The 18700-nt window shown below is 43.7% G+C and overlaps 1 protein-coding gene across 3 annotated transcripts in view; it reads right to left on the bottom strand.

The window, feature by feature from the left end:
• Positions 1-18700, bottom strand: part of PHKA2 (phosphorylase kinase regulatory subunit alpha 2) — a 187671-nt gene that overhangs the window by 63115 nt on the left and 105856 nt on the right. For all 3 annotated transcript variants that reach the window (XM_082247709.1, XM_082247711.1, XM_082247710.1), the window contains exons 15-18: positions 17355-17489; positions 4317-4426; positions 2956-3100; positions 1107-1185 (exon numbers count right to left, since the gene is read on the bottom strand). In XM_082247709.1, coding sequence (XP_082103835.1) covers positions 1107-1185; positions 2956-3100; positions 4317-4426; positions 17355-17489 — 469 coding nt within the window. The remainder of the gene's footprint in view (positions 1-1106; positions 1186-2955; positions 3101-4316; positions 4427-17354; positions 17490-18700) is intronic.

The raw sequence follows: 18700 nt of genomic DNA, 5'->3' as shown, positions 1-18700 counted from the left end.
GCTAGTGTAAACAAGCCGCCTGTCATTCTCCCCTGTGTAGAAACAGTGATCATACGGTTCTACTATGTAGGACCGTTGATCACTGTTTCTACAGCTCAAGCCACAGCCAATCACAGTTAGAATCACGCCCCTAGGGACACACATAGCCCCTCCCTCTCAAATAAAGTTAACCCCTTCACTACCAGTGTCATTTTGCAGTAACAGTGCATATGTATAGCACTGATTACTGCAGTAATGTCACTGGTAACCCCAAAAGTGTCAAAAATGTCAGTCAAGAGTCCGATCTGTCCGCCGCAATGTCGCAGTACCGCAAAAAAAAAATCGCAGATCGCCGCCATTACGCGTTAAAAAAAAAAACAACAAAAAAGACAAAAATCTTTCCCTTTGTTAGTAAACACGATAACTTTTGCGCAAACCAATCAAAATACGCTTTTTGCGATTTTTTTTACCAAACATATGTAGCATAAAACAAATTGGCCGAAAATGTTAAAAAAATTTGATTTTTACAGTTTTTTTTTGGGGAATTTCATATAAAAAAATGTGAAAAATATTGTTATTTTTGCAAAATTGACGCTCTTTTTTTGTTTATAGCGCATGATCAAAAAATCGCACAGGTGATCAAATACCACCAAAAGAAAGCTCTGTTTGTGGGAAAAAAAGGACGTCAAATTCGTTTAGGTACAGTGTCGCACGTCCGCGCAATTGTCCATTAAAGTCACGCAAAATAGGCCCTGGTCAGGAAGGGGTAAAATCTTCCGGGGCTTAAGTGGTTAAGTTGAGAATTTTCTACCCAGCTCAGTAGATTTTTGCCAACAGGGCCACCCATGTTTGCAATTTCAACCAATTTCACATCACTGAAAATTTGAACAGTGTATGGCTGAATTAATCCTCTGAAGCTTTGGCCTTATTTACAAAGGCTTCTAAAAGGAATCCGTTATTGCTTGTTACAGCAGCCAACAACGTTTTCCCTTTACATGCATTGGGAGATGGATAAAGAGATTCTGGTTGGTTGCTTGTAACGGCACAGTTACTTTCTAAACACATCATGACAAACAAGGCTTGACATCATGTTTATGTAAATACATCTTTAAATGTAGGTTACGTACCTTGCTCCTCCAAAATATCCATCATCAAGTTTTCTAATAGTTGAAAGAATAGCAGGGTCTATGTCAGAGCCATCCTCATCTAAGGAAATAGTATAAAATGATATTTTTTGGTCATTAAAAAAATAAACTTGTCAATAAACAAGATTCACAACAAATGTGCCTAAAAAACACACTTGACTTACTGGAGGATGTACTAACACTGGTGCACACAGAATATGGTGCAGATGTGCATAGTAACCAATCAGCTTCTAACTACAACTTGTTCAATTAACTGCTTGCCGACCATCCTACACAGATATATCCCAAATAATCACGGACTGTAGAACATTTTGCATTTCATTGGTGGCACTTTTCCACTGCAAGTACTGGCTCGGCTCTACTCGGCCCTGCTTGGCCCGGTTTGCTTTTCCACTGCTGGTACCGCATTGTACGGTGTTGGAACGGTTCGGTACGGTTTGGTATGGTTTGCTTTTCCACTAAAGTAGTACTAAAGTTAAGTGGGTGGGATAACAACGATTCTCTGACCAATCAGTGGCTAGTAGTGACTGCATGCAAAGGATTGTGGGATATGGTACCGGTATGGTACCTCTTGGAACCACAATGGAGGTGGTACCGTTTTAGAGAGACGAACCGTTCGGTTCCATGCAGTGGAAAAGCACCGCCGTACCGTACCGTACCAAACCGTTCCTACACTGTACCATGCGGTGGAAAAGCACAAAATCGAGCCAAACCATTCGGTTACATGCAGTGGAAAAGCGCCTTTGGAAATCAAGGTCCCAGAGTCTGGAGGAAGAGTGGAGAGGCACAGAATCCAAAGTTGCATGAGGTCCAGTGTGAAGTTTCCACAGTCAGTGATGATTTGGGGAGCCATGTCATCTACTGGTGTTGATCCATTTTATTTTATCCAAAGTCCAAAGTCAGCGCAGTCCTCTACCAGGAATTTCTAGGTCACTTAATGCTTCCATCTGCTGACCAGCTTTATGGAGATGCTGATTTCATTTTCCAGCAGAACTTGGCACCTGCCAAAAGTACCAATACCTGGTTTAATGCTCATGGTATCTCTGGGCTTGATTGGCCAGCAAACCCGCCTGACCTAAACCCCATAGAGAATCTGTGGAGTATTGCCAAGAGCAAGATGAGAGACACCAGACCTAACAATGCAGATGAGCTGAAAAAAGCCGCTATCAAAGAAACCTGGGCTTCCATAACACCTCACCAGTGCCACAGGCTGATCGACTCCATGTCATGCTGCACTGATGCAGTAATTCATGCAAAAGGAGCCCCGACCAAGTATTGAGTGCATACTATACTGTACATGGACATACTTTTCAGTAAACCAGCATTTCTGTATTAAAAATCCTTTTTCTATTGGTCTTATGTAATATTCTAATTTTCTGAGACACTGAATTTTGTGTTTTCACTAGCTGTAAGCCATAATCATCAAAATTAAAAGAAAGAAATGCTTGAAATATATCACTCTGTGTGTAACACATCTATATAAAAAATTTGAATTTTACTTTATGAATTGAATTACTGAAATAAATTAACTTTTTGATGATATTCTAATTTTATGAGATGTACCTGTATAATCTGAATAGAGAATCCAGGAGCATGAGTGAGAATCCTTTGTAATGCTTGAAGCCATTGTGAATGGTAATCTTACTGTAGAATCCATGAAGCATTAGTAGAAGCCAGGAGGCAATTCAATGTACTTCATCCATTTAAATATATGTATATATATATATATATATATATATATATATATATATATATATATACATAAACACACACACAACAGTTATCAGTATTAATACCAGTTTTGTTAAAAAATATTTATGAGAGTAATTACTGAGCATGGAGTGGGTAACGGGAAACGTGAGGGTAGGTCTTCCAGTCATTCTCCAGCAAGAGGTCAGATAAGCCAATTCAGTTCGGAGCATCTCAACAACCATTTTGCTGTCCAGAGCCAGGTAGAAATGGTGCTGGTCTGTAAACTGTGGAAGGAAAGAAATGTCATGGAATGCAAACAATGTACATCCTAGTTCATGATGGATATAAAATGACCAATCTTGGTAGACCCCACCTGCTAATGCAGTCATATCACAACCACTTTAACATTTATAATACCACCTGCATGATACTAATTCATCCCCATCAGGAAATACCCGTGTATAACAAAACCTGATAAAGAGTCTACAGCCTGGTAATAAGGAGGAAAGTACAATGCCATTGATGTATTGACATCAGCCTCATTCAAATCACAGAACCCAGTTTCCCCATTAAAAACGCAAAATTACAAAACTGAACACAGATTTGGCATTAGTAAAGCCAGCAATACATGGATCAAAATTCTGCTGAACTGGCCAAATTATGATCCATGTAGAGGCAGGCTGGTGGTACAGAAGTCTATCAAGTCAACTAGTCACCACAATCACCTGTATATACAGCTCTAATGTGTCATCATAAAGCCTCGTACACACGCATCGAAAATCGGCAGGGAATTTTCATCCGACGACCGATCTGCCGATTTTCGGCTTATTAGTATGATGCTTCCGACAACCGACTTTTTGTCTGCCGTCAAAACACAGCCGATTTTCGTGCAGTCAGTACAGATTTCGACAGGGAAAAATCTAATGAGCAAGACTGGGCATGCTCAGTGAAGAAAGAACACAAAGAAAGCAAACCAACACATGACATCACTTCTGAAGTAGAATTTTGTTGGGCGAGAAAATTCGTGTGCAGTCTAGGCACATTCCAACCAACAAAACACAACTCTGGACAAAAGACGGACGATCGGTCGGCCGATAATCGTTGCGTGTGTACTAGGCTTTAGGTTAAAGGGGAGCTAACCAATTAACCACTTTCCGACCGCCCACCGTAATATTACTGCGGCAGGGCGGCTCAACTGCGTCCATGTCACCTAGTACTAGGTGACTGGAGTGCATGTGTTTTTTTCCCGATCAATCAGCGCCACCGGCTATGCCAGCAGCGCTGATCAGTGTATTCTGATGGCAGGGAAGTCCCCCCACCATATACAATACAACAACTCAGCAGCAAGGATTCCCCAATCCACATTGAGTGTGTCAATGGGATAATCGGGTAATTTTTTTTTTTTTTTTTTGTTCCGGTCTTTTTTTTTTGTAACTTTTGATTTGGTTAACATAAAAAAAAAATCTAATTACACAGATATACTTGTTTTCTTACACCCACCTGAGGAGTAAAAGCGAAGATCTGATTTCTAATTGTGTACAGTTTAGATGTTCCCAAGACTCCAATGTGGCGGTAAGGACGTCCACTCAGTTTCATGGCCCTATTAATGCCTGTAAACATGGGCAGAGTAAGATTTTTACTACATGCACAATATTGCTTGGTTTACGACAATTGGCAAATTCATTTATCAAAGGTCCATTAAACTAAAAAATAACGCAAAGCTGCTTTAGTACTTATTTCTGTCAATTGACATGAATCAACCGGCATATATAGAGGCTCATTTACTAAAGGAATTGAGAAGCTTCACACAATAAACTGTGTTTATGTTTTCTTCAGTTATCCAATCAGATAAAAAGCACATTCCTCTTTACCTATTTCATGTGCACATGAATGGAGTGAATATTCAGACAATTTATTGTGTGACGATTCTCAGTTCCTTTAGTAAATCAGCCATATGCAGAGATGAGCATTTTCTCTGTGTTTATTGAAAAGTTGCTTATGATGTCTACTTTGTGGTAGAAAAGTGTTTAACCACAGAAGGAGGAAGGAGGGAGGGTGTTCCCATTAGACCATTTGTACTAATCGTACATTTTGTTAAACTTCAGCTTCAATGCAGCTCTGTATTTAATAATAAATCTTTAAGTGGAATACCAGCTTCATCCTAACTACTCCTAAAACTGTCCTGTCCCCACTCCTAACACCTATGCTAACTACGCTGTATAAGAACGATACATTTACTTACCTATATTCAGGCTGCTCCGGTCATGTAATCCCGCTCCCCTGTATCAGCCAGTGTTGCTGCAGGGGAGAAGAGGGAGTGCCGACAAAGGATGGGCCATTGAAGCCTATGGGTGATGTCACCGCCTTAGGCTTTACTAGCTTGTCGGCTCTCTACTCACCCCTGAAGTTACCAATGGCAGACTGGACCAGAGCTGGTTGCAAATAGGTAAGTATATATTTTTTCAGATTAGTTAGCATAGGTGATAGGAGTGTGTGTGTGTAAGTGTGGGGAGAGGGGAGAGGTGATAGGTGATGGGTGATGGGGGCAGTTTTAGAGCTAGTTAGGATAACACTGGAGTTACACTTTTTGAAAAAAATAAAAAAATAAATGTACATTTTTTTGCAGGTACAAAAATGTGCATTTATTATATTTTGTAGTAGGAGCCGGGAGAGACAGACGCTAAGTATGTCGGGACTTGTAGTTCATTCAGACACACAGAGGTGTGGCTGAATGAAGCGCCGTGTGAGCGGAGTCCTGCACGGCGGCATTGTTTTTTAAATAGTGACAGCTAGTATGGGTAACGTCTCCCAATACTGCTGCCACGGATTGGGTGAGGGGGTGGGCAGCAGGCAGCTGCTGCAGATTGGTAACATGTTACATGTTCCCGCCTAAAATCAGGTGAAACATGTAACATGTTCTCAAAGGTGAACTTATCCTTTAACCACTTCCCGACCAGCCACCGCCTTTTTACTGTGGCATGGTGGCTCTCCTGCGCAAACCGACGTAAACCTACGTTGGTCGCGCGCGGGAAGCTAGGGGGCGGTGCGCTCCCTCCCCAGCTCATCAGCGGGGATTCCGATACACGGGTCAGACGGCTCCGATTGCCGCCTGACACCCGTGATAGTTCCCCGGTGAGAGAGAACGGTGAGCAGTTGTAAACACAGCTGACCGTTCTTCTCCCTGAAATGATCATAGAGCCCCTGTGATCCTTCTATATAGGATCACATGTCTCTATGGTGATTTCACAAGCCACACACCCCCACAGTTAGAATCACTACCCTAGGCTCACACTTAACCCCTTGATCACCCACAGGGTTAACCCCTTCCCTGCCAGTGTCATTATTACAGTAACAGTGCATATTTTTTGCACTGATTACTGTAGTAATGTCACTGGCACCCCCAAAAGTGTAAAAAATGTCAGTTAGGGGTCCGATCTGTCCGCCGCAATGTCGCAGTACCGCAAAAAAAATCGCAGGTCGCCGCCATTACGCGTTAAAAAAAAATAAACAACAAAAATCTTTCCCGTAGCTAGAAGGCGTGATAACTTTTGCGCAAACCAATCAAAATATGCTTATTGTGATTTTTTTTACCAAAAACATGTAGCAGAAACCAAATTGGCCTAAAATGTTAAAAACGTTTGATTTTTTAATTTTTTTTTTTTTGAGAATGTCATATAGCAGAATGTGAAAAATATTGTTTTTTTTTTTTTTTTTCAAAATTGGTGCTCTTTTTGTGTTTATAGCGCAAAAATTAAAAATCGCACAGGTGATCAAATACCACCAAAAGAAATCTCTATTTGTGGGAAAAAAAGGACATCAATTTTATTTGGGTACAGCGTCGCACGATTGTGCAATTGTCCGTTAATGTAACGCAGTGCCAAATCGCAAAATAGGGCCTGGTCAGGAAGGGGGCAAATCCTTCCGGTCTTAAAGTGGTTAAAGAAGAACTATGGGCAAAACTTTTTTTTCATTTTTGTTAGAGTAACAGAGGGTTATAACCCTTATCAGATTTTTTTTTTAATGCCATCTGTGTCCTATTGGGGTGATTTGCCTTCACTTCCTGCCCCACAGAGAAAACAGAAAATGAGAGGAAATCCCTGCAAATTAAGGAATCCTTTGGGGTCCCTGGGTCACCAGAACTAGAAGTGCTTGATTTATTCTCCCTGGAGAAGAGACGCCTGAGAGGGGACATGATAGCAATTTATAAATACCTCAACGGTGATCAGAGCATAGAAAAAAACTATTCAGTCGCAAGGAATGCATGAGGACACGAGGGCATACAATGCGATTAGAGGAGAAGCGTTTTAACCTCAGGCAACACAGGGGGTCCTTTACTGTAAGGGCTACACGACTGTGGAATTCTCTACCACAAATGGTAGTAACTGCGGGGAGTATGGCTACCTTTAAAAGACTTTTGGACATACATCTCAAGGATAAAAACATTCAGGGGTATGGGAAATGATCACACCTACACCGGTTGAACTGAAAGGACTATTGTCTTTATTCAACCTCAATTACTATGTAACTATGTAACTAGTATCCCCATTGGAAGATTTCCCCTCTATTACTTTTCTGAGGGCATTCCACAATTTGTTATTTTCTATTATTTTACTTTCAATGAAAATGGTAAACAGGACAAATAGAGAGGGTCAATCTGCCTAACAGGGACATACACAGCAATAAAAACTGTCAGGGGTTCTAATCAATCACCACTCTATCCAAAACGAAAACAAACAAAAAAAAAATGGTTTATCTTTAGTTATACTTTAAGTGAATTATTTTAAAATAAAACCCGGGATTTTCACTAGAGAGCTGCTGCTTGCAATCTACTATATGGCAACCCATGAGCTGGAAGAGCAATGGGCAGCACTGGGAGCCAATCAAGTATGTTGCATGCAATTGTGCTGACAAGGAACATGCTGATAGGAAAAGAGAGCACAGTGGGGGTTGAGGTTACATATTAAGCCTCCTGCTTCTTCTTCCTGCTTCTGCAGCTCCTGGTGTGTGACACAGCTGTGCTGTGTGGCAAAGCTGTGCAAATTTGAATAATGGATGGACAGAAATACAGATTCTTTGCCAGGTAAAACGGCTCCATTTTTATAGCATCTGTATATTAGGCTGCTTGCCTGGAGTTCAGCTTTAGGTTCCTATAAGCGTTTCTTATGTTATCCTGGCTTAGTAGCAGTTCAAAGGAGAACTGTCCTGAAAGAAATATGGTGGCCGCCATTCCACTCCTTTCCGGAAATACTAGTTGCCCAGCTATCACAATCTTCAAAAATAATCACAATCACAAATCACAATAGCTTTAAAACTTCAACCACCTAATCAGGTGCAAGAAAAAAAAAAACAAATGTATTGTTGTATTTATTTGCACTTGTGATACTAATAAAATTAGGAAATATTTTGTACTGTGTTACTCTGTCCCATGAATTACATCTTTTTGTACCACACACACACACGCTGAAAGTTTGTAAGATGCTGATATTGCAGGGCCCTCTGATTTCTTCTCTATTGAATTGTATTATAACTAGGGTTGAGCGAACACCTAGATGTCCGTGTTCGACGGGTTCGGCCGAACTTTAAAAAAAAGTCCGGGTCCGTGTCCCGGACTTTTACCGAACTTTTCCCGGACACCGAACCCCATTGAAGTCAATGGGGACCCGAACTTTAAGGCACTAAAATGGCTCTAAAACACCAAAGGAAAGGGCTAGAGTGCTGCAAAGGGCAGCAAAACGTAATTAAGAGCATGGCAAGTGCTCTGCAAACAAATGTGGATAGGGAAATAACTTAAAACAACAAAAAAAAACAGAAAAATAAAACAATGTTCTTCTTCATCTCTGAAGGACGAGGCCCATATGGAGTAGGAGGGAGGTTGAGGTGGTGGTGGATGTGGCGGTGACTAGACATATGCCGGTTTTCGGTAATTCGATAGCCACGGTATTGTTATTGTGGCATTTTTAAAATACCGAGTTTCTCTGTCAAGTCTGCCTGACTTGTGAATTGATACATTTCAGTGAGCTGGATGACTCATTCACTCACTCAGCTAACACCTTTCAGCATTAAGTCTCCTAACTATAAACAAAAATGATTACATTTGTATCTTTTCCTTCCCTCTGCCAGGGAGAAAGGAAGTTTAACCTCTTAAAGACTGGATCTTTTTCTGACACTTGCTGTTTGCAAGTTAAAATCAGTTTTTTTTTTGCTAGAAAAGTACTTAGAACCCCCAAACATTTTATATATTTTTTTAGCAGAGACCCTACAGAATAAAATGGCGATTGTTGTAATATTTTATGTCACACTGTATTTGCGCAGCAGTCTTTCAAACGCAATGATTAGACTTTAATGAATAAAAAAAAAAAAAAAAAACGTAACAGTAAAGTTATCCCAATTTTTTTTTTTTTTGTTACACAGAGAATCGTGAGAGAATCGTGATCTTTATTCCAAGCTAAAAAATCGTGATTCTCATTTTGGCCAGAATCGTGCAGCTCTAATAAATATATATATACACACACACACGCCTAGCAGCCCACATTACATTATTATATAGCCATCAAGCAGTGTCTGGCCTACCTGGTGATGACTGGTCCTGGCGCTCTGATCCGATGGCCTGGTCTTTAAAGGGGCAAATCCTTGCGATCCAGAAGTGGTTAAACCTGCAGGAGGACCGGTGTTTTTATCTATTAATGACTTTACTATTGCTTTAGGCCTGGTTCACATGTATGCGGGTTGGTGGTTCACATGTATGCGGGTTGGCGGTTCACATGTATGCGGGTTGGCGGCCCACATTTGCACAGGCATAGCAGCCCATTGATTTGAACGGGCTGCTATGCCCTCATTTTCCGCAGAAAAAAGGTGCATGCAGCATTTTTTTTAAATTCAGTGGCCTTGAAATCCATCCTGCTTTTGCACCATGCGACTAACCTGCAGTTCCTGCTCTGGCAAGCTTTCTGCATTTTTTGTATACGTGGGCACGGCATTTAAAAATAAACAGTTTGCGTGTGCAGCAACGGCAGGTAAGTCGCATGGTGCAAAAGAAGGATGGATTTCATGGCCACTGCATTTTTTTAAATTCTGCATGCACCTTTTTTCAGCTGAAAACGCAGGCATAGCAGCTCAAGCCCATTCACATCAATGGGCTGCTATGCCTGTGCAAATGTGGGCCCCCAACCCGCATACATGTGAACCAGGCCTAAAGCAATAGTAAAGTCATTAATAGATAAAAACACCGGTCCTCCTGCAGGTTTAACCAATTAATGACTTTACTATTGCTTTAGGCCTGGTTCACATGTATGCGGGTTGGGGGCCCACATTTGCACAGGCATAGCAGCCCATTGATGTGAATGGGCTTGAGCTGCTATGCCTGCGTTTTCAGCTGAAAAAAGGTGCATGCAGAATTTAAAAAAATGCAGTGGCCATGAAATCCATCCTTCTTTTGCACCATGCGACTTACCTGCCGTTGCTGCACACGCAAACTGTTTATTTTTAAATGCCGTGCCCACGTATACAAAAAATGCAGAAAGCTTGCCAGAGCAGGAACTGCAGGTTAGTCGCATGGTGCAAAAGCAGGATGGATTTCAAGGCCACTGAATTTTAAAAAAATGCTGCATGCACCTTTTTTCTGCGGAAAATGAGGGCATAGCAGCCCATTCAAATCAATGGGCTGCTATGCCTGTGCAAATGTGAACCACCAACCCGCATACATGTGAACCAGGCCTAAAGCAATAGTAAAGTAATTTATAAACAACACCTCCTTCAGGTTTAACCACTTCTTGACCACAAGGATTTGCCCTCTTAATGACCAGGCCATCGGATCGGAGCCGAGCGCCAGAACCAGTTATCACCAGTTAGGCCAGACACTGCTTGATGACCTATTTTAGGCCTGGTTCACAGAGTCTGTACTGACTGACTATATAATAATGTGCATAAGTGAACCAAAGCCCCTAAATTCAGCAATGAAATTGAAGTGAGGTGGAAATTTAATAATTTAAATTTAATAATAGAATACCGTGATAATACCGTATACCGTGGCAAAACCTTAATCAATTAATCGCAGCATGAAAATCTGATACCGTCACAAGCCTAGCGGTGACATAGGCGTGCGCACAGGGTGTGCTGGGTGTGCCTGGGCACACCCTAATCACCTAGGGCACATAGCATTGCCAGTGAGGAGATGGGAAAGATCTCCCTGGGACCTGCTCTGCTCTATTTCTCCTTGCCTACAGGTACATGGCCCCGATACATTACTCTCCCTGCTGGCAAACACATGCATGTGTATTTCAACTTTGGGGTGCACACCTTAATGCAATAGGCTGCGCACACCTATGGGCGGTGTAGGTGGAAGCGGCGGTGGAGGAGGACCAGGGCCGGATTAACAGCATCATGGGCTTGGTGCTGAGGATTTTGAAGGGCCTTAAGGGCCGTGCCTTGCCATGCACCCAGAGGAGGAAGGGTGCAGCCATGCATGCCTAATTCAACATGGGATGCTGTCTCTGAAGCCCATAAACACATCCATGCATCGCCAACTGTCCCTCCTTGTCCGGCCTTCACGCTGTGTGGGGAGGTTCTGAGGGTGCTGCCTGGGGAAGCGAGCATAGAAGCCAGACTTCTGTGTTTACAAGTGACAGAAGAGCGGTAACAGTGAATATGGCCAACCCGGGGCCTATATAAAAGGTAGGGGCCTGGAGCTGCAGCTCCAATAGCCCCTACATTAATCTGGCCCTGAGGAGGAGGACGAGGTAGCCAACACTGCTTCTTTTCAAAAATTTTAAATGAGGGTACACCCCAAAAGAGTGAGAAAGAGCAAAAATGGAACAATGGGTGGGTAAGGTCGGTATCCATTGCTATTCTGCATAAGGTACGGAAAAGTCCCGTGGGATCCATGCCTGGTTCATTTTAATGAACGTGAGCTTGTCCACATTGTCTCTGGACAGGCGGCTGCGCTTGTCTGTTATAACGCCCCCAGCCGTGCTAAATACCCGTTCAGATAATACACTGGCTGCAGGGCACGCCAGCACCTCCAAGGCGTAAAGGGCAAGCTCAAGCCATGTGCCCAATTTGGAGACCCAGAAGTTGAAGGGGGCAGACCCGTCATTCACTACATGTAGGCGTGTGCACACATACTGCTCCACCATGTTGGTAAAATGCTGCCTCCTGCTAAGACGTTCCATCTGAGCTGCTGGTGCTGCTGTTTGTTGTGGCGTGCTGACAAAGCTTTTCCACATTTCGGCCATGCTAACCCTGCCTTCTGAGGTGCTGGCGGTGCCCTGGTTGCGTTGGCGACCTCCTCCTCCTCCTCCTCTGCCTTGTGCTTCCACTGTGGCCCCGCTGTCAGATGGGAATGCCAGCAGCATGGCGTCTACCAGCGTGCGCTTGTACTCGCGCATCTTGCGATCGCGCTCCAGTGAGTGAATTAAGGACGGTACGTTGTCCTTGTAACGGGGATCCAGCAGCGTGGCCACCCAGTAATCAGCACAAGTTAGAATGTGGGCAACTCGGCGGTCGTTGTGGAGACACTGCAGCATGTAATCGCTCATGTGTGCCAGGCTGCCCAGAGGCAACGAAAGGCTGTCCTCTGTGGGAGGTGTATCGTCCGTGTCCTCTGTATCCCCCCAGCCACGCACCAGTGATGGCCATGAGCTGGCCTGGGTGCCACCCTGCTGTGAACATGGTTCCATCTCCTCCTCCAGCTCCTCCTCCTCCTCATCCTCCTCATCCTCCAGAACTGTGCCCCTGCTGGACAATTGCGTCCCTGGCGTTTGCGTGTGCAGGAACCCACCCTCGGAGCCCCTTGCGAATGACTGCCCTGAAAGCCTTGGAAATGTTACCTCTTCATCCTCCTCCTCCTCCTCATCCTGTGCCACATCCTCTTCCATCATCGCCCGAATTGTTTTTTCAAGGAGGCATGGAAGTGGGATAGTTAAGCTGAGAACGGCGTCATTGCCACTGGCCATGTTGGTGGAGTACTCAAAACAGCGCAACAAGGCACACAGGTCTCGCATGGAGGCCCAGTTAAATTAAATAGCGGAATAGAAAATATGATCCAAAAAAAGTGTATGTATATCACACGTACACAACCACACTGGGCCCCAATTACTATTGTTTGTACCCCTAAAAGGCTAGATGAGGAGTAGGGGGAGTATGGAACAGGCAGCACCCTCAAACCTTCAGAAGTATGAGATGAACCCCAACAACTTGGAAAGGTGGATCTCTCTCACACGTACCGACACAGACTATCCCGCAATTCAATTGATCCTCAAAGGTTTTTATTGAATAGCGGAATAGGAAATATGATCAAAAAAAGTGTATGTATCTCGCACGTACACAACCACACTAGGCCCCAATTACTATTGTTTGTACCCCTAAAAGGCTAGATGAGGAGTAGGGGGGGTATGGAACAGGCAGCACCCTCAAACCTTCAGAAGTATGAGATGAACCCCAACAACTTGGAAAGGTGGATCTCTCTCACACGTACCAACACAGACTATCCCCCAATTTAACTGATCCCCAGAGGTTTTTGATTAAATAGCGGAATAGAAAATATGATCCCAAAAAAGTGTATGTATATCACACGTACACAACCACACTAGGCCCCAATTACTATTGTTTGTACCCCTAAAAGGCTAGGAGTAGGGGGAGTATGGAACAGGCAGCACCCTCAAACCTTCAGAAGTATGAGATGAACCTCAACAACTTGGAAAGGTGGATCTCTCTCACACGTACCAACACAGACTATCCCCCAATTTAACTGATCCCCAAAGGTTTTTGATTAAATAGCGGAATAGAAAATATGATCCCAAAAAAGTGTATGTATATCACACGTACACAACCACACTAGGCCCCAATTACTATTGTTTGTACCCCTAAAAGGCTAGGAGTAGGGGGAGTATGGAACAGGCAGCACCCTCAAACCTTCAGAAGTATGAGATGAACCCCAACAACTTGGAAAGGTGGATCTCTCTCACACGTACCAACACAGACTATCCCCCAATTTAACTGATCCCCAGAGGTTTTTGATTAAATAGCGGAATAGAAAATATGATCCCAAAAAAGTGTATGTATATCACACGTACACAACCACACTAGGCCCCAATTACTATTGTTTGTACCCCTAAAAGGCTAGGAGTAGGGGGAGTATGGAACAGGCAGCACCCTCAAACCTTCAGAAGTATGAGATGAACCCCAACAACTTGGAAAGGTGGATCTCTCTCACACGTACCAACACAGACTATCCCCCAATTTAACTGATCCCCAAAGGTTTTTGATTAAATAGCGGAATAGAAAATATGATCCCAAAAAAGTGTATGTATATCACACGTACACAACCACACTAGGCCCCAATTACTATTGTTTGTACCCCTAAAAGGCTAGATGAGGAGTAGGGGGAGTATGGAACAGGCAGCACCCTCAAACCTTCAGTATGAGATTGTGTTCACTGTACCCCACAAAGATTGAGTTCACTGCACCCCACAATGATTGTGTTCACTGCACCCCACAAAGATTGTGTTCACTGCACCTCACAAAGATTGTGTTCACTGTACCCCCCAAAGATTGTGTTCACTGCACCCCACAAAGATTCTGTTCACTGTACCCCACAAAGATTGTGTTCACTGCACCCCAAAAAGATTGTGTTCACTGCACCCCAAAAAGGATGTTGTTCACTGCACCCCAAAAAGGATGTTGTTCACTCCACCCCAAAAAGATTGTGTTCACTGCACCCCACAAAGATTGTGTTCACTGCACCCCAAAAAGATTGTGTTCACTGCACCCCAAAAATGATTTTGTTCACTGCACCCCAAAAAGGATTTTGTTCACTGCACCCCAAAAAGGATGTTGTTCACTCCACCCCAAAAAGATTGTGTTCACTGCACCCCAAAAAGATTGTGTTCACTGCACCCCACAAAGGATTTTGTTCACTGCACCCCAAAAAGATTGTGTTCACTGCACCCCAAAAAGGATGTTGTTCACTGCACCCCAAAAAGGATTTTGTTCACTGCACCCCAAAAAGATTGTGTTCACTGCACCCCACAAAGGATTTTGTTCACTGCACCCCACAAAGATTGTGTTCACTGCACACCAAAAAGGATTGTGTTCACTGCACCCCAAAAAGATTTTGTTCACTGCACCCCAAAAAGATTGTGTTCACTGCAGCCCAAAAAGATTGTGTTCACTGCAGCCCAAAAAGATTGTGTTCACTGCAGCCCAAAAAGATTGTGTTCACTGCAGCCCAAAAAGATTGTGTTCACTGCAGCCCAAAAAGATTGTGTTCACTGCAGCTCACACACAGAAAAATGGATGTGGATCACTGACACCTGCCTATCTCCAATCCCACACCACACAGCAATATCGATTGTAGTTTGTAGAACACAGTTTCCCTAAAATTCAGCAGACTCTGTCCCTAACAGGATTGAGAAGAGATCGTAGATCAGGATTGAGTGCAGACCCCACCCCCCACACAGCAATATCGATTGTAGTTTGTAGAAGACACTGACCCTATATAATTCAGCAGACTCTATCCCTAAAATGCCTACAACTCGCCCTGCCTAAACACTCCGACCTGTCCCTCAATTCTATCCGGACACAAATGGTTTTTTCCTGCCTATCTTTCCCTAATCAGCAGCCAGCACGTTGATGTGTGCTCTGTCCCTGAATCTAAGCAGCATAATGACGCCGCTGCGGCTGCCTCGAACTTATAAAGACTTGGTCACATGCTTCAGACGGCCAATCACAGCTACTGAGACATTTGCAGGCATGGCTGGGATGGCTTAAGGCACACCAGTTAAACGATTGTTGATTGGCTGTTGAAAGCCCGCCATGAAAAGAGCGCCAAAGCATGCAAAACCCGGAAATAAAACGACCGAACACGGATTTTTACCCGAACATACAGTAAAGTGTCCGTGTCCGTGTTCGGGTACAAAAAATCCAATTATTCGGTACGAACACGAATAATACAGTCCGTGTTCGCTCAACACTAATTATAACTGTACTTTCTGCCCTCATGTTGGAAAGCATAGCGCAAACTGTTGGCGCTATATAAATCGTATATGTAGCACCCTCCTAGGTAGGTGCTAGTGAGAGAGTATAGTTTTGAGCTCTGTCTGCTTACCAGAAAGGGATGCAGGTAAATCTATATTGTTCTCTGCCTTCCAGAAAACAGGAACTGTTAGTGAGGTCTGCTCATTATGTTCAGTATGCAACTCATTCAGTCTAGAGAGTGTTTCCCGCTGGTCCAATAGGGAGGCATGTTGGACAGTGGGAGGAAACCTGACGAATGGGTGCATGGGTTTTTGATACAGTTCTGATGATTGGCAGAGGGCAGGTCGCACTGGTGCATGTTGGGATACTGTATAAAAGCCAGGAGTACATGTGCTCGGGGTCTTAGGTTGGAGAGCGGAGTCCCGGAGGGAGGGGGCGGGTGCCTCTTCCTCTGTAGAGATGCCATGTGGCCTCAGGAGGTCATTCTGAGGGCCGAATGAGTGGTCAAGAGGGTAGCTGACTGAGAGGGGAAACACTGGAGGTCCTGTTTCGGCAGTATCGTGAGTACAGGAACTCGTGTCAAGGGGCCTGACCTGAGGGGGACCACTCCTGCTCTTAGGATAGTCAGTGGACGGGTGTCAGCTGATAGGGGATGCTAGTGAGAGGTGAGAGTGTCCTGAAGATAAATTATAAATCCAAAGTCATCTTGTCAGAGTGTGAAGAGAGCAAGAGACTTAATCCCATCTATACTTGTGGCAGTGTGGATTAACGGCCTGGCCGTTCCATGAAATTCTGAAGGTAAAAGCCCTCGTGTATGTGAATAGTTCAGTTGGAGTATCCCAGTATTCCCTTCTCCTATCCCAATTACAAAATAAACAACAAACAAAACCAACACACCTAGACTGTTTATTTCTGTGAAGAGCCAACAGGAGCAAGGAGGGATTCAGGAACTTTATCTACTTATAATCGTGTGTTGGTAACCAGGGGAGCCGGCAGAGTCAATATCCAGCAGTCCCTGCGGGGGCAGTGCTACATATATAATAATAAAAATTAAAAGCAAGACACTGTGTTGCTCCAGGACAAAAAGCCTCTGTTCAAAGTTCAGCCTCAGAGAAGAAATTCAGGAGCACGCCCTGGTTGCAGAAGAAGCATATGAAAGAAATGGACTGGATGGCAGCACTCCAAAAAATGAGTCCTTTATTGAAGAAAACAAAAATGCAAAAATACATGAAGGATAATCAGCGGAAACACAGCGGAGATGATGACACTGGCAGCTAACGCGCTTCGCACCCAAGCTGGGGCTTAGTCATAGTCAGTTATGACTAAGCACCAGCTTGGGTGCGAAACGCGTTAGCTTCCAGTGTCATCATCTCCGCTGTGGTATGATTATCCTTCATGTACTTTTGTTTTCTTCAATAAAGGACTCATTTTTTGTAATGCTGCCATCCACTCCATTTCTTCAATAACAAAAATGACATGATTGCCGGTGTGACTGTGAACTGCACTGCATGTAGAATGTTTGCTGGGCCAATAAAGGGTACTATAAATATATTCCCTACCACTTACCCAATTTAGCATAGAGATGACTCAGAATTCTTGCAGGCTGCACTCGGAATGGCCGGATATCGCTGAAACTTTGAACACTAAGATCATGTTTCTTTAGCATTTTCTTTATTTCATTGGATTCAGCCAGAACGGAAACTATAAAGTTAGAAAGATAAACAAAAATGAGAAGCAGAGATATTTAAATTAATCATATTGCGCAAAAAAAGCTTACTTAGAACTCACAGGTATGTGAAATTATCTGCATCCCTTATACTCTGCCCGTTGGTTGTCAGTTCCCTCTAAATGTGTGTATACGGGTCCCCAAATAGTCTGCCTTAAGAAAATATGTAAAATATGGGGGCTGCTGTTACTGGCTACCTTCTGAAATAATTAAAAAAACATTTCCTTTAAAAAAAATATATATATATATATATATATATATATATATATATATATATATATTTATTCTCATTTTTAGTGCCCAAGCAGCACTTCCTGCTTTCTTGCCTAGGCAAGAATGTTATAAGGCCCCCATTGTTTCCTGGGATGTCGACGTCACATCCTAGGAGGCAGCGCTGGCGGGCTAACGGGTGCCACAAGATTCTTCACATGCGTAGACATGCTATAGGTCTCTAAGACCTGACCGAGACCTACAGTACAATCTTTGCAAGTGCAGGGAATAACCACGAATGCATACACATAGCTAGTGTCTAAAAGGTCCCAGATACCAGAACCCAGCGCCGTGTGTGCGCATGTGTGGGAATTCCCTGCAAATGCACAGATTTGCTGCCAGGTCCCAAAAGGCGCTTTTCCGCTGCATGGAACCGAACGGTTCGGCTCGCTTTTGTGCTTTTCCACTACATGGTACCGCATGGTACGGTGTTGGAACGGTTCGGTACGGTACGGCGGCAATTTTCCACTACATGGAACCGAACGGTACGGCTCGCTTAAACAATACCACCTAGGTTGTGGTTCCAAGAGGGCCGTACCGGTACCATATCCCACAATGCTTTGCATGCAGCCTTGACTGTTTGTCACTACTAGCCACTGATTGGTCAGAGAATCATTGTAATCCCACCCACTTACTTTAGTACTACTTAAGTGGAAAAGCAAACCATACCAAACCGTACCGAACCGTTCCAACACCGCACCATGCGGTACCATGCAGTGGAAAACCAAACCGGGCCAAGCAGGGCCGAGTAGAGCCGAGCCGGTACTTGCAGTGGAAAAGTGCCAAAAGACCTGCCAGAGACCTATCGCACAACTGCTCATGCTCAGAATACGTAAAAAAGGCGGCATGGGAAAGGAAAAGTATGAAAGGTCATTGCAGAAGTGCAGTTCCTCTTTAAAGTACTGAAGCAAAACAG

The sequence above is a fragment of the Pelophylax lessonae genome, assembly GCF_965119305.1.
Source record: "Pelophylax lessonae genome assembly, chromosome: 2".
In the NCBI taxonomy this organism is placed as follows: domain Eukaryota; kingdom Metazoa; phylum Chordata; class Amphibia; order Anura; family Ranidae; genus Pelophylax; species Pelophylax lessonae.
The sequence above is the reverse complement of the archived record's forward strand: the minus strand, read 5'-3'. Positions and strand labels throughout refer to the sequence as shown.